This window comes from Akebia trifoliata, chromosome 8 (genome assembly GCF_017979445.1).
Source record: "Akebia trifoliata isolate Shusen 1 chromosome 8, ASM1797944v1, whole genome shotgun sequence".
In the NCBI taxonomy this organism is placed as follows: domain Eukaryota; kingdom Viridiplantae; phylum Streptophyta; class Magnoliopsida; order Ranunculales; family Lardizabalaceae; genus Akebia; species Akebia trifoliata.
This window is the reverse complement of record NC_141382.1, coordinates 51,978,924-52,001,003: the sequence shown is the minus strand read 5'-3', so window position 1 is coordinate 52,001,003 and position 22,080 is coordinate 51,978,924. Positions and strand designations below refer to the sequence as shown.

The following is a 22,080-nucleotide window of genomic DNA, read 5'->3' as shown; positions in this document are numbered from 1 at the left end:
GAGCAACATAACGGGGTGATAACCGGCGAATCATACCCAAAGTAGTTGGCTTAGATGACTCGCAAAAGATGATAATAATGGAAATAGCTGGCATGTTCGTTGCCAGCACTGAATGCCAGCGCAGACTGGCCACGTGGATTCAATTACTATGCTTCCAAACCGCCAATGATTGGGGCATCTCCCCACGTTACAAAAAAAGGGAATAAATCTTTCTTACAGAGTTACAGAGTTTCAGATGAGAAAAATCGATGAGAGTTCATCTCCGAAGATATAGATTTCTTGGATTTTTATCAGTTGGATTTGATTGAATCGATTTGCAGCAAGAGAGAGAGAGAGAGAGAGAGAGAGAGAGAGAGAGAGAGAGAGAGAGAGAGAGAGAGAGAGGAAAAGAAGATTGAATCGGAGGACCTGAAATGTCTCTGATCTGCGAGCTTGAGTTCCTTGAGGAGGAGAAAGTTGAAGGAGAGTGGGAGAAGGAGAGATAAAGAGAAGGGGAAAGAGATCTGATTGATTCGGGTGCTTCTAGGGATTCGGAATTTGATACCGTTAGAGACGTTCTGCGAAAAATACGGTAAAAAGAGGTAATTTGTTTTTTTTTTTTTTTGAAAACATGCTATTTCATCTAAATCAAAAGTTTTAGATTTTTAGTTTAAAATAAGAAACGGAGATTTTGTTTAGGTTTTCTGTTAAAGACCAGTTTAACGAATTTGTTTAGGATTTCTTTCGATTTCCAACGCTTCAGCAACGTCGTCTACGGTTATGAGCGATTCAATGGTGATTTCTGATTCGGAATCTCAATCAACAGCAACTAAAATCACTTCTGCGCAGATGGAAGTCGAATTCGCAAAATGCGATTGCTGTGGATTAACTGAGGAGTGCACACCAGCGTACATCGAACGAATTCGTGAGAGATATCAAGGAAAATGGATCTGTGGCCTCTGTGCTGAGGCTGTCAAAGACGAACTTTTCAGATCTGAGAGTCTAATCAGCAGCGAAGAAGCTTTAAATCAGCACATCAACTTCTGCAAGAACTTCAGATCTTCGAGTCCTCCAACGAATCCAACTGGACATCTGATCTCCGCCATGAGACACCTCTTGAGAAGAAGCTTGGATTCTCCTAGAGTACATAGATCGACTCCAAGTAGTCCTCTGAGTAATGAATCCAATGTTCGTCGTCCTTCGCTCTCTCGATCTGAAAGCTGTTTCCCTACTCTTGCTCGTTGAACAAATCAGATCAAAACAAAGCAACAACTTGGTAAAGAAGAGAAAACCAGAGATGGAGAAAGAATAAATTAAATTCCAATAATCACAGCCAAAAGCTGTCTTTTAGCTTAATTAGAGATCAGTTTAATCTAGAATTGGGTCTGGTTTTTTATTATTTTTTTGTTCAAATTTAATCCAATCTGCTGCTTTGTATAGCGAAAAAGAAATGATTAAATGAATGAAAGTTGAAGAAAATCTCCTTTCATGGACTGGTACGTTCTTATCTCATTCATATCTGCCTTCTGCCATACTTTCCTCAATAGTATCTATATATTGAAACTTCGCATAAAGGAACCAGAGTTTTATTTTATCATTTATGGTACAATTTGCTGATTTGGGAGTTATTGAAGTGTAGGCTTCTTGTCGTATATAATGGTTAGAAAGGTAAATAATTGACAGAAAGATAGTCAAAAAAGAAAAAAAGAAAAAGTGGCCTCTTGAGGTTGTAGAGAGGATCCAGTGTTTCTAAAATTTTCAGGCAGAGCCTAGCTACTGTTAGTGCAGTTGCAAGCAGGAAGGTTTGATTTTAATTTCCTTAGTTTAGATTCTTCTTCTTCAATAATTTTAAATTTTAATTCAATCATGTTTGTATAATGAGTGAGTTTGGCTTTAGGGGCAAGGACAAAGGATAAGAGAGACAGACTTGCTTTGAATTGATTATTAGGTTTTGTTGGTAAACAAATCTTCAAATACATTCATTCATAGCCAAGTATTATGGGGGACCTCACTCAAAAAATGTCTGAGTTTTGTGGGCCTGCATATGGGCTTTTCTGAATTAGCCCATTCTTTTTTATATGATTTTTGGGCCCTACTTCAATTATGGACTAGACCAAAGTCTCATGTGGGCACGTTGTTACAGATTATTATTATTATTGTGATTTGATACAACATCCAACAACGTGGATTGAACTAAAATCTAGATTTGAGCAGGCACATGGATAGCGACAAGCTACTGAGCTTTTTGTGGTCAATCGGGGGGTGGAATTTAGCTCTTTCTCAACCACCTTCCATGGAATATCCATGTTTGTGTGTCCCTCAGGCAGAGAAGAAGTTTGGGTCCATCCTGTTTATCCCATGCGCTTGAAATTTTAGTTAGCCTCTTAATTATTTATGACTGTACTTGGCCGCCTACTGACAGAGCCCTGAATTTGTCTCTGGACTGAGGAGTATCAAACCCTAATGGCCCATTTGTTTTTATCTTAAGCATAATCTAAATTCGTCATCACTGTCACCAACGCCATCATCTTGTTGGTAGAGAGTAGAAAACAAAAGGAATAAGAAGTGGTTGAAAACAATGGATGATAAGGTTGAATAGATTATAAGTAATGTACCATAACATAAAGGTTGTATAAATTGAAGATGATGGGGTATTTTTTGGTTGGAGGTTGAAGACAGAAGGGAATTAAGATTATTTTTCATTACTCATCAATTTAAAATGGGGAGGTCTTATTTCAATATTCAGGTGCGTTGTAGTCATGTTCTTTATGATTGTGCCATTTTCTCTTCTCTTATAGGTCTATTTTCTCTAACTTTACTCAACTTGACCTACTTGACTCAACAATTAGAGTCACGTTTCATATGATGAGAGTCTTTAGTTCAAACCCAATGGTAGTTAAAGCTTAACCCAACTTTAGGCCAAAATATTGTGAGGTGGGACAATTCTAGTTAGAAGGGAGGTTTGATTGGTTTACCAAAGCAATCTTCATCAGCTCATGTGAGTCAATTTGGTATCCTCAATGCTTTATTGAAAAGCACGTGACTCTGGGATATAGCTCTCAATGGCGTGGTTTTAAAACTCGGTTTCACGTCTCATCTCGTCCAGGCCCTATACTAAGTCGTCTCAGACGAGTTTTTTGATACATTTGAGACGTCTCATTCAAAAAATTAAAAAATTGAACGTGAGGTATTAAATCTTAATAAAAAAAGTGACTTGTGAGTTGATCTCGTTCAACTCCGATACTAAGTTAACTTGGGCGATACGTATCAGTCTCGGACGAATTTTAAAACCATGCTTAACGGCTCTTACTAAATTTTTATTGGACATGAATTCATCATTGACTCAAGTTTTGGATTGTTTTGGCCAATTTTATTTTTGTTCAAATGATTCAAACTCTGTATAATTCGTAAAATAAGCTCTGAATTAAAAAAAAAAAAAAAAAAAAAATGCAAATTGAGAGTGAAAATGGTTTGAAATGTCTAACTTGGTCAACTCATGCGATATGGTGAGAATGAGTCCATTCATCTGAGATTATTTTAACGACTCAACTCGGTATTCTACCAAGTTGGCTGAGCATAGAACTTGGAAAATAAAAAAGAACTGTCCTTTTCTATGTGAATAAAATTATATGACCTCTATGAAAGGGGCAGTTGAACCTCCCAAGCACCTAAGGTCTTCCTCCACCACCACCACTAAGAGGCCTAGTTTTTCTCCCTTGTTTGAAAAGTAGTTTACCTAACCCTAACTATAAAATACTTTATTGTATAGTTAAAAATTCCCTTAATTATATAATTTAAAAAATACCCATCTAAACATATTTAATCAAACTTTCACAGAGTATGTTCTTTGTCATTCTCTGATTGTCAATGCTTTGAGTGTCAGATATTTAATTGTTTAACAGAAACTATGGCTTTATCTTAGAAAAACAATAATGGAGGAACGAGAACACTGGTGTGCAAAATTTTGTCGTTTCTCTGAGGACATGTGCCACCTCAAGATAAGATATCCCAATAAATTATATTCTAAAAAATTAGAACATCTCCAAACGGTCTCTATATCTCTATATTTAGATGTTGAGAGACCTCCAAAGCTTACTCCAATCGGTCTCTAAATTTCTAACGCCCCTCAATTATTATTCATTTATCTAGAATTGAAGATGAAGTAGAAAAAAATAAAAATTTTCTCTATTTATCTCGTAATAATATCAATTGTGTCCCCATCATTTTACATAAATGCTATTATTGAATTCTCTGTTTTAATAAAAATATGTTTTAAATATAATTTTATCTTCTATTTATTTTTAATTATTATTATTATTTAATATTTTAATTTTTTTATTAAATATTTATAAAAATATTTTAAAACTTAGATTTAATCAATTGCTCAACCAAATTCGACAAAAAATTGTAAGAACAAATAAGTTTTTATTTTTTATTTTTTTGAAATAAATGAAATTACTAAAAAAAAATTTAATTTATAATTATTTCATTGATCGATTTTTTTATATATTTAAATTGGGGTGTAACAAGTAAAGTTAGGTTGCCAATAGCAAACTTTTTTTTTTTTAATATTTAAATTGAGATGTAATAAATAAAGTTGGATTGTCAATAGTAATTTATTATTTTTAATTATGTGAATAGTGAATTAGAAACATGAATAGTGATTTATTAGGACATGTTAGAGACCGTTTAGGTTTGGAGGAGGGCATATCATCTATAATAAGAGAACATGCCAATATAGAGACGAAAAATAGAGATACACTTTGGAGTTGCTCTTATAGAGTTTATTGTGTCTTCATCTTTAAAACAATACCTTAGCCGTTTTTTTATATAAAAAATTGGATAAGAGTTTACGGGTTCAATTTTCAGGTAACCGATTGTGGTGGAATTCGAGGGGATCTCAACCATTCACGGGAAACCACAAAAATTATGTGAAAACAAAAAAATTTCTCACAAGATTACTTCAATCATTCCCAAAATGGTGGTACAAGGCTTTAATGATGACAATTTGTAAATCTAGTTAGGTTATTAAATTGGGCACAATAGATCAAGGTTGGGGAACAAAATAAAAGAAAAAAACAATCATACATTCATCCCATGGAACTTATGCTATTTGAAAATTTTATATTATGTTTAGGGGATAATTGACTGTTGGACAGAATTGATTTGATTGTACTTACCTTCGGGATATCCTAGACCTAAAAATTACCTCTTGATTTCATATGATCGTGTTACGTAATACTAATATCTAATTTGATATACCTTTTACCACAAAATTGAAGTTGGTAACTATCACACGTAAGTCCCATCCATTTTAGGGGGACTATGCATCTTGCTACCATTGATTCGTCGAGGTTGAATGTTGATACTTTATACACATGCACCCCTAAAAATGCTTAAGAAAAGCAACAATATGCATGAGAGTGGTGCGTTAGGGTAATGGGTTCACCCAAGGCCTTTTTCCAAAAAACCATCTACGATGATTAAAGCCATTGAATAAAATGAAACACACCCAAGAAATTTGTGTCGTGATAAATTGACTAAAAAAAGACACTCAATTGATGTGTCATGGGCATGGAACGATAGATTTTTTTCCTCAGGATACATAAGAAAAATATCTATCATTGCGTGTAGTTGAGTGTTTTTTTTTCTGACTCACTTTATCATTATTATTAAAAAAAAAAAAGAAAAAAAAAAGAGAGAGAGTCTTGCTGGAGTAACCTGAAGCTAGAATCTCATATCATATCGTAGATCTTGATGTGAAAGTGGATAAGGACCATAGATGCATTTCAGTAGTGTCTTGAAGAAAAACATCTATGGTGCGCTTACACTTTTAAGTCAAGATGTGTCATATGAGGTTCTAGTGTGAGGTCACTTCAGCATTATTCTAATTTTTTTAATTTTTTTTTAAGGCTTGCAAAACCTATGAATAGGCTCAAATACTTGCAGGTTAATTGGGCCTGGACACTGGTAACTTTTATTTGATCCGGTCTGATAAATAGAAAGGAGGCATGGGTTAGGATTTGAGGAGCAATTAACATCAGTCCCATATGGAGAGGCCCATCGACAAGGCCCAAGGACCATGAAGAAGGGAGTTCATCCTAAAGGAAGTGTTGTTGATGGCAGTTTCTCTCCCGATCCAACTACCATTCTCCTCTTAATCTTTTCTTCGTAAGCTTGGTATCTCTTGCTATGAAAGATATTTTCGCTCACAGACTCTTGTGCAACAAAAGTTTGGTTCAAGTTGTTATTTCAATATTACAAAGCCTTATAACACATCACTAGTTGTTTAAAATTAGGATTAACCCATATAAAATCGTAAATCTAATAAATAGAAATCTTTAAATATATATATATATATATATTAAGAGAGTTCCTATTGGCACTCCAACTTTTGTTTATTTTCAATCACTGATTTATTTTTTCTATTGGCACCCCAAATTCAGTACACTGTTCATTTTATTTCTAAAAATATGTTTTTCTAATAAATACATCACTTTCATAAACAACGAATTCGTTTATAAATTACTAGCGAGATCACTAGCAAGGTAAAATTATTGGTATTTTATCAATGCATTTGTTGATTATAAAAGTGATGAATTCACCATACAAGCATGTTTTGAAAATTAAAATAAATAATGTACGTACAGAAATCAGAATTTCGTCATATTTAGTGCACGAAATGGAGATTCACCAATTTTTTTTTAAATTTTAATTGGAGTGTAATAAGTAAAAGTTGGGGGGCCAATAGCAGCTCTAAAACAATATCTCAATTTTATTCTTCTAACTGATTGAGTCAAATCGTTGGATATCTCAGAAACAACTCGTAATTGACTTGAGTACACATGTCATTTTAGAAAGCTAAATAATATTAATATAATAACTTTATATCGTATTATTCATTAAAAAAAATAATCTTTATCAAGTACAAAAAAAAAAAAAAAAATACAAAAAATACAAAGATTATTATTAAAATACAAAATAAAACATAATATAATTTACACAAATGTAGAGTCCTCTTCGGACTTCTAAGTAATTAAACATCTCTCTCTATTTCTTTCTTCCCCACTAGTTTTTACTGAGATAAGAGCTCGATCTCCTTTAATTTACAAACATCCAGTAGACTCGTGATGAATGTTGTCAAGAGCAGCAATGATTCCAAACACAAACGCTTGGTCAAAGCCTGCTTGCACCACTACATGGTACACATCCTTGCTTACCATTACTTCATCTACTTCCTTCTTTACTCCAACCTGCACTTAATTTGGGAAAATAAGCAAAACCCACACATTAAAATCTCACTTTTCATCATTAACACACAAGTTTACTTACACACACAAACTGTCTCTCTCTCTCTGAAACGCACACATATATTATATTAATATTGATGTAATTAAGCAGTTACCTGTGCGACAATGTTTCCAGCAGAATCAATGAGTCTAGCAGTTCTATTAGGGAAAGACCCCTTTATCTCAAAATCCCAGTCTTTCTTACACCTTCTAGGTTCAACAATTATTCTAATGGGATTGTTCTTTACGAAGAATGAGGCTGGCTCTTTCAGACTAAAAACCATCTTTTCTTTTTCTTCATAATCAATCACGTACCCTTTCCATTGCTTATAAGCACTTAACACTTCAACTATGCGACCCTGAAATTATCAAGAGACCATATATACACATTCATTAGGTAAAACAACAAGTAACTTTGTACATATATATGTATGAATGTCAATATGTGTGGCACCATTTGCCATTTTCTCACGAATATGCTTGTGCGACCTTTGTTTCTATGAAATTAATGTTTATTTTTTCAAGATAATATTTTAGATAAAGACAACAATTTCTATGATGAAAAGATTTTTTTTATTTTTTATAATTAAAACTTAAAATAAATATTTAATACTTTTATTTTATGAAAATAAAAGAAGAAAATTTAGTAGATATTCAATTATACTAATAGATTCTTTAGTAAATGTAAATTGTTCAGAACAAAATTGAATGAATAGCAATCCAACCAAATTGACAAAGATTAATGTCGGAAAAGATGTCATCTTGGTCACAGGAGAAAGGTCTCCGAATAATCAATTCAATACTATTGAGTGTAATCTTTGCTACTAGTGTTCTAGGTTCCATCGGAGCCCATCTTGATTTTCTATGTGTGGAACTTCGTCATATAGATCAAGTTTAGGCTTATTGTGTGTCTGTATGTATGTATGTATGTATGTATGTATGTATGTAAAACATAAGGAAGTGAGAAACGTGCCTTTCGACGAATGAGAAGCAAAGATACTCCATCACTATCCTTCAAAATCACCTCTCCTTTGGTACCAAGGCTTTCACATCCCTCTACTCTAAAAACAACCTTCTGATTAGCATTTGTGACCACAAAGCCTCCTCCACTCGCAACATGAGGCCTCCTCCTGACTGTGAGAACTGATTGAGACGAGGAGCAATAAATTTTGCTAATGATAGGCGTGAAATTCACCTTCCCAGACATTTTCCTTAACAAAACTCTCTCAATTACCTCTCTTGGATTCTAAAACCAAAGTTCCAATTTCCTTCTAACTAATTTTCTGTGTTGAGACACCAATTGATATATATATATATATATATATATAGGTGAAGAAGGAGAAAGTTTGATCAATTGTTCCACGTTCAAATGTTTGGTAGGAGTTAATTTAGACACCAAATTAAAGAGGACCTTGACTAATGTGTTTAACTTGTCTCTAGAAGAAGAAATTGTAGAATTCTTTGAGTGTGGCTAACATTTATACAAGTAACGTATAATTAATTTACATTAATAACTCCTTAAGTTAATTGTATCACATTTCAAAAGCTCCTAAAGTTCTTTTGAAATTTGTGGCACTTGAATACTTTTCCAACAAGAAAACTTTCTACTTGACTTGATTGAATTTTGAGTTAACTCGGAAACTAAACCCAAAATTTTAATTTAATAAATTCATTATATGTTCATTTGACTTGCCGAGTTGAACTGTGAGTACTTGACTCAAGTCAATTTTTGTAATTGTAAAACACTGGTATAGATCAGAAGATTAATTGGAGTTTCTTTGCTGGCAAGCAACTTATTGATTCCTCATTCAGAAAGTCAAAAAAGTATATCTTTCTGCAACTCTTAGAAATTTCTTTGATTCCAAAGGTATATATATATTTGAAGAGTCGTGATAACCGGACTCCCCTCACCCGTCACACGTGGCATACTCAAAATACTGTCTACATCTACACATCTTATAAATATGTGTAATTGTATATCCCAAGGCAAAAAAAATTTATGATTCTAACACATCCCACACCAGTAGAGTATTTTCAATATGCCACATGGGGAGTCAGGAAATCATTACTCATATTTGAAGAGTTTGTGATTATTTGATGCTCTGTTTTTAAAGACGCCCACTCGTAACAGAAATGTAGATACTTTGCTTCGGGACACGTAAGAAAAAGATTTATGATTCTGTGATTATTGTCAGGTCAGGGAGTGTATGGGGTCTGGAAAAATAGCGTCACACTATCATTAGTCATATTTGAATGAATAATAATAATCTGAAACCCACCCTACACAAAATGATGTAGACATATAGTTGTGTACCTCTTTTGATGCGAGTATTTTCCTATTCAAATAGAGTAGGGATAATCTGATAATTTTTTTATTGGGATACGCAATTGCATAGATTTATGGAGATGTATCAGTGTGTATTTCGATGAATAAAATCTATGATTCTAACACATGCCATGCTATGCCAAGGGTGTATTTTGATTATGACATGTGGGGGGAGTCTGATTATCACGACTCTATTTGAATAGGAAAATACAAGTGTCAAACGAGGTGTAAGTCACTCAATCAAATAATGGTTGATGTGGCAAGATATTCCCTTGGGATGTCCAAACAAAGATGATCACGTGAAATTATGTACTGTTCCCTAGGAATTTTATTCAAGACTATAGTATTTTAAATCTTTACGGAGCCTAATTATTTCCAAATTCCAATGATACATGGAAGTTTTTGGATTCAAAGATGCCTACAGCCTCCTTGAAATTCAAAATTAATCCATTGTTATATTTATCTATTTCTGTTTTTGTAGAAGTAAAAATAGAACTAATCATTAACTGTAATTTTGCAAAATTATAATTGTAAATTTTTTAAGTTACAAAATTATTTTAGTGCTGTTTTGTTGATCATCTGCAAAGTTTTGCATGATTTCCTAAAGAAATTCAGATAAGAGATAATAAAAAAAAATTCATGGTGATTTAAGATGAGCAAGTACCCCGAAAATTTATCCAAACACAACTAACCTCAACAAGAATGCAATGTTTCATTTAATCCAATGGATTCGCCCTCCTCCGTGTTGGGTTAAGCTTAATATTGATGGAGCCTCTAATAAAAACCCTTGTAATGCAAGTGGAGATGGTATGGCCTTTTACTAATGGCTGGTTGTTCGTACTTCGGAGTAGGTTCAAACAATTGGGTTGAATTTAAAGCTTTAGTTGATGCCTAAGAAAACTTTGATCCAAAACCATCATTTGTATCTTCCCTTAAATTTTTAATGAAAATTTCTTGAAATTATACAAATAAAACGAATTGAAGGTCTACCAAATTGTTACCAAATCCCAAGTTTGATACAATGCATTAAAGAGACGATTGAGATAAGAGAAAAAACACAAAATTTCTAAAAATCATTACTTAATTGTTTTAGAGATCAGTATGAAAACATTTTAAAAATACATTTTTCTTGAGAATCTTTAGGACTATTCTCTTACTCCCACTTGTTAGGACTGCAACTTGGGTGGATTGGGTAGGTTATAGGGTAAACCCAGCTCAACGATCAGGTAAGGGGACTATGACATTGAGATTCAAATTTGAAAGTGTTGCCACATTGAAAAAAAAAATGTATTGCATGCCTCATAAGTGTCCTAAATGGGGTGGTTAGTTGGCAAGTCAAGTAGGTATAAAATGGGATGTCTATTTATTGGCTCTATGGATTTTGTTGTCCGTTTCACTTTAATTATATGTATTATGGGCCTTCCGTTATGATCTATATATTTAAAGTGTTGAGTACGTTATCCTCCTTATCCGCATCTCAAATAAGGTAGACTTAAATATTTTGATATGATGAGGGGTGTGTTAATTTAGAGGAGAAAATTTTACAAACTTAATTTTTTTTTTTAAATATGAGAGTTGCTATTAGCACCCCAACTTTTACTTATTACACTCCAACTAAAAATAAAATAAAAAACAAGTGAATGGTTGAGAAAGGAAAAGTTGGGGGTGCCAATTTAAACTCTCTATTCTTTTAATTTTATTTTTGCTAGATTTATATTTTTAGGGTTTAAGATTTTATATGAGACTCATCATAATTGTAAATTACTAATATTGTTTGAATGATGTTATAATGTATTGTAATATTGAGATAATATTACGAGCCAAATCTATGTAATGTTTGAATGGTGTGTTTTAATTTTGAATTGGGGTGTTACAAATAATTATGGATCATTTAGATTTAAAAAAAAAAAAAAAAAAATCCCTATAGGAGGATGAATAAGAAATCTTTCATTAATTTTATTGGTTGGTTTATTTTTTTCCTTACTTTTCACAAGTATGATAATTGAAGAAATCTGATTTATTGAGAATTCTTGGATGAATATTACAAAAGTTCCAATAGGGTATTTATGGACATTACATCAACCAAGATAAATAAGATTTTATTGAGAATTCTTTGATGAATATTATAAAAGTCCCAATAGGGTATTTATGGATATTACATCAACTAAGATATATGAAAACTACCTAATATAAATATTCTAGAATATCCTAATTGATATATTCTAAATATCAATATATATTTTAGAATATCCTCCATCACAACCTTCCAATTGTGATGAGATACAGTAACAATGATATAGTGTATCTCATGCATCTTATTCTCTAACAATAATGACCAATTGTGACTCTTAGCATGGAGTGATTGTTTGCTCACAAACCAACACCATTTTGACACGTGGCATTAATGACATAAGTAATAATAAAAGAATTTTTCTTTTTCTTACCCATGGTAAAAAATCAAAATTTACATCATCTTATAGCATTCAAAAATATGATCCAATACAAAAGTGTTGTAAATGATGAAATTATATAAATTAAAAAAAAAGTTATTTTTCACAATTATATTTTAATTTCAAGTTTGGGTGCTTAGTATCCATCCATTTTCAATACCATTATTAAGCTCAATTTTTTACCATAATGTTTTTCATGAAATGTAGAAGTTTGTGGTGTTTAATTGTCAATATGATAATCCATGCGGATCCCATAATATATTTTTAAGATTTGAGATCTAAAAAAAAAGATTTTTGGATAGTGTATATGCGGGCTGGGCTGGAGGGAGAAATTTCTCTCTATTACTTACGTCATTAACGCCACATGTCAAAACAGTGTTGTTCCCTATTTCTTATAATTTTCTCTCTTGGCTGATTGTAAATTATTAACAATAACCAGAAAATAGGACCACTCCCCCTTAGTTTATGATATAAACATCTCGTTAAAATCACGTGCAAAGGAATTTAATTGGATTGGAGCTATTTGCAAGTATGGCATCTTTTTTAGTTGAAAATTCAACTCTGAAGGCTATGAAGCTGAATGCTGTTCTGTTGAATCTCCATGTGGAGTCAAAAAAACCAAGAGATACAAGTGGACCCATACAGCTTCAATAAGCTTAAAGATGCTGGATATTATAAGCTCGCTGTACGTGAAGCAAAAGGTATAGCAACAAAAGCTGGGATCGCTGTGTACAAAGTTTGTTGGAAGATAGGTTGCTTTGATTCAGATATCTTAGCTGCAATGAATCAAGCAGTCCAAGACAAAGGTTAATGTAATGTCCTTTTCAAATATACTTTACATAGTGTTAACATTGTTGTTCCTTATCAGTATTATCAAGACTCTTTTGCAATATAGTTGCTTGCTTTAAGTGCAATACAGAAAGGTATAATAGTTTCTGCTTCAGCTGGAAATGATGGGCCCACACCATTATCTGTTTTGAATGTGGCGCCATGGAACTTGACCGTTGGTGCATCAACCATGGATAGAGATTTTCAAGCTAACGTCATTCTTGGTGATGGTAGTGAGTATCATAGAGTTTCCCACTACAGTTGGGACCCACTTAGTCCTACCAAACTCCCCTTTACAATCTTCAAGGCGAGCTAGAGCTCAGTTGGCGTTCTTACAGAGGTGTGTTTATCTCTCCTTCTCTGATCCTTTTCTTCATAATGATTAGTTCTTCTGTAATTTCTCCTTATTTTGAGGAATCATGCTGAGTTTTCATATCTTAACTAATATACGAAGGAAATTCCTCCTTGATGTTTCTATGTTTCAAGCATTCTATTATCTCACATTCTTCGTATATGCAAACATCCATTCCTCTGGTTTTTTTCATAGTTGAAGTTAGTTGATGTTCCTCTTTAGGAATATATCCCAACCCTGATCTCCAAAGCTTTCTGTCATTACAAGAATTGTCTAGTTGAACCCAGATTTTTTTGGGATAGAACTTTTAAGACCACAATATCAATGTTGTAATACCATTAGGCAGTTGTAACCTTTTTCTTAATATTATTTTAAAAATTAAGCAATGAATTTATGTACAAGGATCATAGGGCCATACCAATAGTGTCATAACTTCAGAAATTTGAAATTAGTGAGACCCATATATTTCATCTCCAATCTTAGTTTTATAAACAACATGTGGCAAATCTAAAGGATTTCTTAATAATAAGAAACCTGGCCAACCCATGCAAGTTTAGTGAGTTGATGGGCTGGAGCATTCCCTCTCTGTACACATGTATTTGAATGCAGGAAGAAATATGAAATTATTAAGACCCATAAGGTTTTGACTCTATTTGTAGTTCTTCTTTTATAATTATCTAATTCATTGGCTTACTTAGCAACAAAAAAATAAATGTTTGACTTTGTGACTGGTTTAATTATTCGTAGATGAAAGAAGATAAATGTTGGAAATTTGTTGGATCTTATGGTGGTCAGCAAATTTGTAATCTAGTGATATGCCTCCTATATTAAACCATAAACTTTTCTTCTTTTTATAAAATCCTTTTTGCTTAGTCAAAAATAAATAAATAAAAATTGTAATAATAAAAGTCATAAGGTCTCCCAAATAGAAGTTAGGACTCTGTTGAGGCATTATAATATGTTTGTTCTGTTGTTTCTCTTTGTTTATGACTTATATCACATCTTTTAACTTTTCGAATGGTCTTACCGAGGGAACTAGGTGTTACTTGGGATGTGGATTTGTATGGAAAGTGGCTCAAAATTGGAGTTGGAGAAGAGAGTTAAGCTCCCCTTATTTATGTTTGAACTTGTCTTTTAATAATATCAGTCTCACTATAATTTTCAAAATTGCAGCTCAATAACGCTATGGAAAAAGTATTTTATGATGAATGCCCTACGAAAGTGGTGAGTTTCTGTCGTGCATCCTGGGTCTGTAGCTCCATCCAAAATTATTTGACATTTTATTATTTGTCTCTTGATCATCTAGAGATTCAAAATTGGACTCCATTTGACATATGTCTATAATTTTTCATTGAATGCCATTTGCATATTTCCTTGAGCGTGTTTAATGGTTGGATTGGATTTGATTTAATGAATTTTTTCTAGGCACTGCATAAAAAACGTCTAGCTTGATTTCCCTAAGCTCTCCCAAGTAAGATTTAAGCTTTTGTAAAAGAAAAAATTGGTAAATACATAAGAGGCTTCTGTGTGTATGTTTGTTTGTTATATACATAATGTGATGGCACATGCATTCTTCCTAAAGTAATTTCATAATAGAATTTCAATTCCAATTCATGATTGAATGGCAAATGTAATTTATCTATGTGGATTATGAAGAAATTGATAGCTAAAAGTTCATCTCACAAATTGTAGGAACAGTTGGGGTAATTTTCCTTTATTATCTTTACTCATAGATTTTCAGAATCTAAGACAAGTTATACTACAACAAACCACAATATCCCACTTGAAAAATGTCTTAAGACATCGGAATAAAGGACCCATTTGAGAGAATGCACACAAAAAATAGTTATTTCTCAACTTCTTGGACTACAAGGAAAACACATATATAATAGAAATTGCTTTCTATCCCCCATCAACCCAAATTAGAAATTTCCAAACATGCACACTGATCCATTGACATCCCTATTCTCATTAAACAATGAGTGATCCAAACTTCTTGTCTTTTATGAGGTTTCTTTTAGAGACCCATATGAATTTCAAGATTCCTCATTTCAAATATTCTCAAATAGGGATACCAACACCCATTTTCCATATTGTTCTTGATTCCAAACAATGGCATAATTGATGGATGATAATGGTAGGACAATCTGTAGAATGTGGAGGCGTGGATTTAATTTCAAGTAGGCCGGATCTAGATAAGGTAGATGCGTTATAAACCTGGTCACTACTTATTTTCTTCAATTTTTTTACATTTGTTTGGAATGGAAATGAATGAGGTTGCAACACTATAGTTGTGATGGGAAATGAAAAAGATGACTATGGGTAATTGTCACCTTATGTTGCACAATCAGAATTACAATGTATTTTCTTATTTCTAGAATCAATTAAGAAGGTGGCACCTTATTTGTCTTGTTTTTGTGTCTATTAAGTACATAAAATGTTTATGTAGTCCTCACAATTCTTTCATTTTATCGTTAGTAAGAATAAAAGAAATGCTTATGAAAGTGTTTACTTACTTTTTGAAATTAGTTTTGTAATAGATATTTTTAGCATTTTTCTCATTTCTTTAGGTACAGGCTTGGGATAAAAGCATATTTGCACTGTTGAAGCTAAGAGCAAAGGTGGGCATCTCGGCTTTCTTCTAATCCTGCAGCAGTAAAGAGATACCAAGACTTCATTTTTTTATGTATTCTATTTTAGAAGTTTTTATACATTTGTACTTCCATTAATTGATTTTAGAGAGTAAAAAATAAAATTCTTTGTATATATATATATGTCTTTGTTTGAGATTAAAGGTGAGATAGTTTCTATTAGATTAGCAAATATGATTATCTATATATATATATATATATATATATGGGAAATGTACAGCACCCAACAATTTGCCTAACAATTTGCCCAACATATTTTGTCCTACATGGGTTAGAAGTTTTGGGATGGGCTGATTTTTGGTGAGGATGATCTCTATGGTGAGGAGATTATCCTCACAAAAAATCAGCTCATTCCAAAACTTCTAACCCCATGTTTACAAGTTGAAAAATAGTGGACCGTCCCTTTTTTGTAAACCATTTGTGATGGGGTTAGAAGTTTTGGAATTGACTGATTTTTGGTGAGGATGATCTCCTCACCATAGAGATCATCCTCACCAACAATCAACCCATTCCAAAACTTCTAACCCATGTAGGACAAAACATGTTGGACAAAATTGTTGGGTGTTGAACGGAACCACACATATATATATATGGGTCCCGTTCGGCACAAAACATTTTGACAAACATTTTGGCAAACATTTAGGGACCGTTGGATAAAAATCAAATGGGCGGTCAAGATTCAAAACTTTAGTCGATCGGTTTAAGTGAGGGATTATGCGATTATTTACAGCGCCATCCCTCAAAAATCTGTAAATTAGTGTGTCCTCCTTGTCTCTTTAAAACTGAAGCAAAAAAACAGTCACTCTCGAACAGAACCGTCCTATCTCTCTCTCTCTCTCTCACACTCGAGCTCTCTAGACTCTCTCGAGCTCGTTCGAGCTCTCGCTCTCCCCTGAAACCCTCTCTCTTGCTTTCGCTCTCGCTCTCGCATTCTCTCTCGCACGAAACATGAACTGCTGACCTCGCTGCTGCAACTTCATCGACGAAACATGACCGACGAAGGTGATCTCCTCTCTGCTTTCCTCTTCAGAGAAAAAAAAGAAAAAAGAAAAAACCCATTGCAAGAAATGAAATCTGTATTTTCATTTGGGTAAGATTACATTAGAACCACATCAAGAAATCAAAACCCATCGCAAAAAATCAAAACCCATCGCGAGAGAGAAAAGAGTGCTTACCTGCCGTTGAGCTTTCCTTAGGGTTCACGGCTAGAAAATCACGAAGAGGTCGAGTTGAAAACCATTCTTGCGAGGTAGTTGCAGCGAGGAAATCCGAGCAGCAAGAGCGTGAGAGATGGAGTTGCAACGAGGTCGATGGAACCATCGAGAGAGAGAGGGTTTGAGAGAGTAAGAGAGAGTGAAAGAGAGTGAGGGATAGGGGTTCTGTCGAGAGCGAGAGGGTTTGAGAGAGAGAGAGAGAGAACGAGAGAGTTAAACTCTCTAGTTTTCTATTTTTGTTTTAAAGAGAAAGGGATGAGGCACTAATTTTGGCAAACAATAAGGATGGCGCTGTAATTATCTTATAACTTATAAGTTATACGTTAAATCGAGTTTGAGCAGTCCGATCTCTCTATATCCGACGGTAAAAAAATGTTTGCCAAAATGTTTGTCAAAATGTTTTGTGCCGAACATTTCCCTATATATATATATATATATATATATATATATATATATATATATATATATATAGGGGAGCGTTCGGAGGCCCTAAAGAGAGTCAAACATTGTGTCAAACATTTTTCAAAACATGGGTTAGAAGTTTTGGAATGGGCTGATTTTTAATGAGGATGATCTCTATGAAAGAAGATCATCCTCACCAAAAATCAGCCCATTCTAAAACTTCTAACCCTACCAAAAGTGGTTTACAAAAATTGAACGGTCCACGATTCTTCAACTTGTAAATTAGGGTTACAAGTTTTAGAATGAGCTGATTTTTTATGAGGATGATCTTTTCATCATTGAGATCATCTTTATAAAAAATCAGCCCATTCCAAATTTCTAACCCATGTTTTGAAAAATGTTTGGTACAATGTTTGATTTTCTTTAAGGCCTCTGAACGCCACCCATATATATATATATATGGGAAATGTTCAACACCCTACATTTTACCCTAGGATTTACCAAATGTGTTTTGTCCTACATGGGTTAGAAGTTTTGGAATGGGCTGATTTTTGGTGAAGATGATCTCTACAATTAGAAGATCCTTCTCATCAAAAATCATACCATTCTGAAATTTCTAGTCCCATGTTTACAAGTTGAAAAATCGTGGACCGTCCATTTTTTGTAAACCATTTTTTTGGGGGTTAGAAGTTTTGGAATGGGCTGATTTTTAGTGAGGATGATCTCCTCACCATAGAGATCATTCTCACCAAAAATCAGCCTATTCCAAAACTTCTAACCCATGTAGGACAAAACACATAGGGTAAAGTGTAGGGTAAAGCGTAGGGTGTTGAACGGGACCTTATATATATAATTACCGACAATTCTACAAACGCCACTAATAAAACATTTTGCGCTGGATATAATTTTAATAAATAATTTAGGAATTTAAAATACAATTAATGGCAATTATTTTACGTCTCTAATTCTGTTAAAAATGCCAGTGAAATAAACCAATAGCGGCACTTGTTAAAATGTTGAAAAAAATGTCGATGTAAGAATTATGGCATTTGCTTAAAATGCCGCTGTTACATTTATCGGCGCTTTTTGTAGAAATTTCGGCATTGGTAAAAATGCTTAAATCTAGTGATAAGACATTTAGTAAACTTTTTTCTTTCTTAAAGGTCTTCACCACTTTTTTATTTATTTTCGAGTCCACCACTTTTTATTACTATCGAACTCGACGCTTTGTTATTTAGTGGTGAACTCGACACTGGTAAAACCCACCCATTTTCAATTTTTGAGTTTTTTCAACTAAAATATATGGAAAGAACTAAAATCTTTAGATAAAGACTTGTTTAGATGGTTTCAACCCAAAAAAACTTCTTAATTAATTTTCTTTCAAAAACTAAGAAATAAAATATGAAAAAATCCTAATTTTTTACATACATTTTCTAAATGTTTGAAAACCCCTTTAAAAATGATTTCTATTTTTCTTTCTTAAATCCTTTCCAATGGAATTGAGTCTCCAAAATTCGATTGTGATGCCAAAAATCCAATTTTTTGGATGAAAACGATGAACTTGAATGATTAGGACATTCAATCGTAAGAAATGTGGGAGATGAGGTCTGGGACTGTCAAGAAAAAGAAAAGTTTACCAAATGGACTATTAAGAAAAATGTCCCTCCACCAGGATCCTTTAAGTAATTTTCCCAAAACTTTATCAAGTTCAAAAAATAGAAAGATAATTATTAAAACAAACAAAAATAATTTACATAAATTTAGAGTCTTCTTCTGACTATAATTAGAGCGCTCCTTTAATTTATGGACTTATGAACATACGGTAGATTCGTGATGAATGTTGTCAAGAACAGCAATGACTCCAAACACAAACGCTTGGTCAAACCCTGCTTGCACCACTACATGGTACACATCCTTGCTTACCATTACTTCATCTACTTCCTTCTTTACGCCAACCTGCGCTTAATTTGGCAAAATAACAAAATCCACACATTAAAACCTCACTTTTCATCATTAACAAACAGCTTTACTTACACACACGCACTCTCTCTCTCTGAAACACACATTTATACATTAATATTGATGTAATTAAGGAGTTACCTGTGCGACAACGTTTCCAGCAGAATCAATGATTCTAGTAGTTCTGTTAGGGAAAAATCCATTGATCTCAAAATCCCAGTTTTTCTTAGACCTCCTAGGTTCAACAGTTATTCTAATGGGATTGTTCTTTACGAAGCATGAAGCTGGCTCTTTCAGACTAAAAACCTTACTTTCTTTTCCTTCATAATTTATCATGTACCCTTTCCATTGCTTATGAACGCTTAGCACTTCAACTATGCCTCCCTGAAATTATCAATAACCATATATACACATGCATTAAAAAAAAAAAAAGCAAGTAACTTTGTACGTAAAATTATGTAAATAAATGTATAAATATGCGTGGCAATTCTTGGCATTTTCTCACGAATATACGTTTGCGATCTTAGTTTCTAGAAACAACTCTATGTTATAATTTAAGGTATCATAAAAAACTATTCTGAACTATTTTATAATAAAAAATGAAAGTTGAATTGGCATGCCATGGGTATTAAATTCCTACTATTAGTGTTTGTGACCCATCTTTATAGAAAGGGTGTCTGTCTGGACATTGTATTGAAGTCGGTCAAGTTCAAATTGAACAAGAATCTTTGAAAAATTGTGAATCCATTAGATATATAATCAGATTTGGTGAATCACTTTAATATAAATATTTAATGCTTTTATTTTGATAATAAAATAAGGTAATTTAGTAAATATTCCATTATACTAATCTATTCTTTAGCAAATGTAAATTTTTCCGAACAAAATTGAATGAATAGCAACCCAACCAAGTTGGCAACTTTCAGTTTTGGTTCATCTTGGTCACAAGAACAAAAGTCTCCGAATACCAATTCGATACTCTTGAGTGTAATCTTTGCTACTAGTGTTCTAATTAAGGATCCACCTGTCTTGATTTTATATATGTGAAACTTCATCATATAGATCAAGTCGAAAGTCCAGGCTTATTATGTGTGTAATTAAATAATATAAGGGAGTAAGAAACATGCCTGTCGACGAATGCGAAGCAAAGATTCTCCATCACCATCCTTCAAAATCATCTCTCCTTTGGTACCAAGGCTTTCACATCCCTCAACCCTGAAAACAACCTTCTGATTAGCATTTGTAACCACAAAACCTCCTCCACTCACAACATGAGGCCTTCTCCTGACTGTGAGAACCGACTGAGATGAGGAGCAGTAAAGTTTGCTAACGATAGGCACCAAATTCACCTTCCCGGACATTTTTCTTGGTTTCTAAAACCTAAGTTTTAATTTCCTACTAGTTTAATTTTCTGTGTTGAGACACCAATTGATATAGGTGAAGAAGGAGAAATGATTGGAGAAAGAAAGTTTGATTAATTGTTCAAGGTTGAATTGTTTGGTAGGACTTTATTTAGACACCAAAAACCTTAACTAAGGTGGTTATAATTTGGCTCCAGAAGAAAATAATTGTAGAATCCTTTGAGTGTGGCTCACACTATAGAAGTAACGTATGATTAAGCTACATTAATAATCCTTAAGTCATTTTTGTATGTGTATCTCAGAGTTTCAAAAGTCCCCAAAGTTCGTTTGAAATTTGTGGCATAAGAATGCTTTAATTTTCCAACAAGAAAACTTTTTTACTTGACTTGATTGAATTGAATAATTTTGAGTCAACTCAGAAAATAAACCCATTTTTTTCTAATAAAATTCATTACATATTTATTTGACTCACCAGAGTTGAACTGTGTACACTATGTGAAAATACCCAAATAACTACGGCTTAGGACCGTCGAATTTACCGCCACAGTGATGTCGAAATGTTACTGTTTTGACGTAGTGGTAGGGGTGTCAATGGATAGTCGAAAATTTGAATCCGATTCGAATTCGAAGTTGAAAAATTGGATATCGGATAGTTTTATGTATTTGAGTCCTTATCGGATACGGATTCGGATATTAACATTTCGAATCTGATAATATCCAATTCAAAATAATATATATAATATATATTATTATATTTGATTTATTTATTATATACATAATATAATATATAATAGGTTTTTTAAATAATAAAAAATTAATTGAATATGAAAAAATTATGTTTTTTTTAATATACAAATTATTTAAATTCTAATTGAATATTATTCGATATTCGATAGGATAATCAGATTTAAATTCAAATATCAGATAAAAATTTTAAATTCGAATTCAGATATTATTATATTCGAACCGATAAGCTTCAACTGTAAGCTCTTGACACAATTTAAGTTCTCTAATTAATTGTGAGTAAAACAGTATAGTCCAGAAGATTAATTAAATGGGATTTCTTAGCTTGCAAGCAATTCTTCTGATTCCTCATTGAGAAAGTCAAAAATATGTATCTTTTTGCAACTGTTAGAAATTTCGTTGATTCCCAATGTTAGATATGTATTTGAATAGGAAGAAGCTCGGGTCAAACGATGTTTGCGTTACGCTATCAATCAATGGCAAATGTTGCAGAATTTTGTATCGAAAATACCCTCAAATTATATT

At 33.0% G+C, this 22,080-nt stretch overlaps 3 protein-coding genes across 8 annotated transcripts; 1 reads left to right on the top strand and 2 right to left on the bottom strand.

The window, feature by feature from the left end:
- The first annotated feature begins 200 nt into the window (after positions 1-200).
- On the top strand, positions 201-1,472 carry LOC147397709 (uncharacterized). 6 transcript variants are annotated; one of them, XM_086449593.1, is made up of 2 exons: positions 201-571; positions 829-1,472. In XM_086449593.1, the coding sequence occupies exon 2, from the start codon at positions 829-831 to the stop codon at positions 1,222-1,224; it is 396 nt and encodes a 131-aa protein (XP_086305719.1). In that variant the 5' UTR covers positions 201-571; the 3' UTR covers positions 1,225-1,472. The 6 variants fall into 6 exon arrangements, with proteins under 6 accessions (XP_086305719.1, XP_086305717.1, XP_086305716.1 ...); XM_086449591.1 differs by having other exon boundaries at positions 743-1,472; XM_086449590.1 differs by having other exon boundaries at positions 202-571; positions 716-1,472.
- A 5,451-nt stretch (positions 1,473-6,923) lies between these two features.
- LOC147397708 (protein LURP-one-related 6-like) lies at positions 6,924-8,569 on the bottom strand. The gene is made up of 3 exons (XM_086450936.1): positions 8,242-8,569; positions 7,385-7,627; positions 6,924-7,232 (listed from the first exon to the last, which is right to left on the bottom strand). The coding sequence occupies exons 1-3, from the start codon at positions 8,473-8,475 to the stop codon at positions 7,086-7,088; spliced, it is 624 nt and encodes a 207-aa protein (XP_086307062.1). The 5' UTR covers positions 8,476-8,569; the 3' UTR covers positions 6,924-7,085.
- Positions 8,570-19,139: 10,570 nt separating this feature from the next.
- On the bottom strand, positions 19,140-21,008 carry LOC147397707 (protein LURP-one-related 6-like). The gene is made up of 3 exons (XM_086451225.1): positions 20,574-21,008; positions 19,592-19,830; positions 19,140-19,447 (listed from the first exon to the last, which is right to left on the bottom strand). The coding sequence occupies exons 1-3, from the start codon at positions 20,809-20,811 to the stop codon at positions 19,301-19,303; spliced, it is 624 nt and encodes a 207-aa protein (XP_086307351.1). The 5' UTR covers positions 20,812-21,008; the 3' UTR covers positions 19,140-19,300.
- Between the last annotated feature and the right edge of the window lie 1,072 nt (positions 21,009-22,080).

Excerpts from the sequence above, each read along its gene's own strand:
- LOC147397707 (XM_086451225.1), bottom strand. The coding sequence starts at position 20,811 with ATGTCCGGGAAGGTGAATTTGGTGCCTATCGTTAGCAAACTTTACTGC. Across the intron at positions 19,831-20,573 it reads TCGCATTCGTCGACAGGCAT|GCATAGTTGAAGTGCTAAGC; the intron begins GTTTCTTACTCC and ends AATTTCAGGGAG. Across the intron at positions 19,448-19,591 it reads CTGGAAACGTTGTCGCACAG|GTTGGCGTAAAGAAGGAAGT; the intron begins GTAACTCCTTAA and ends AATTAAGCGCAG.
- LOC147397708 (XM_086450936.1), bottom strand. The coding sequence starts at position 8,475 with ATGTCTGGGAAGGTGAATTTCACGCCTATCATTAGCAAAATTTATTGC. Across the intron at positions 7,628-8,241 it reads TGCTTCTCATTCGTCGAAAG|GGTCGCATAGTTGAAGTGTT; the intron begins GCACGTTTCTCA and ends TGATAATTTCAG. Across the intron at positions 7,233-7,384 it reads CTGGAAACATTGTCGCACAG|GTTGGAGTAAAGAAGGAAGT; the intron begins GTAACTGCTTAA and ends AATTAAGTGCAG.
- LOC147397709 (XM_086449591.1), top strand. The coding sequence starts at position 760 with ATGAGCGATTCAATGGTGATTTCTGATTCGGAATCTCAATCAACAGCA.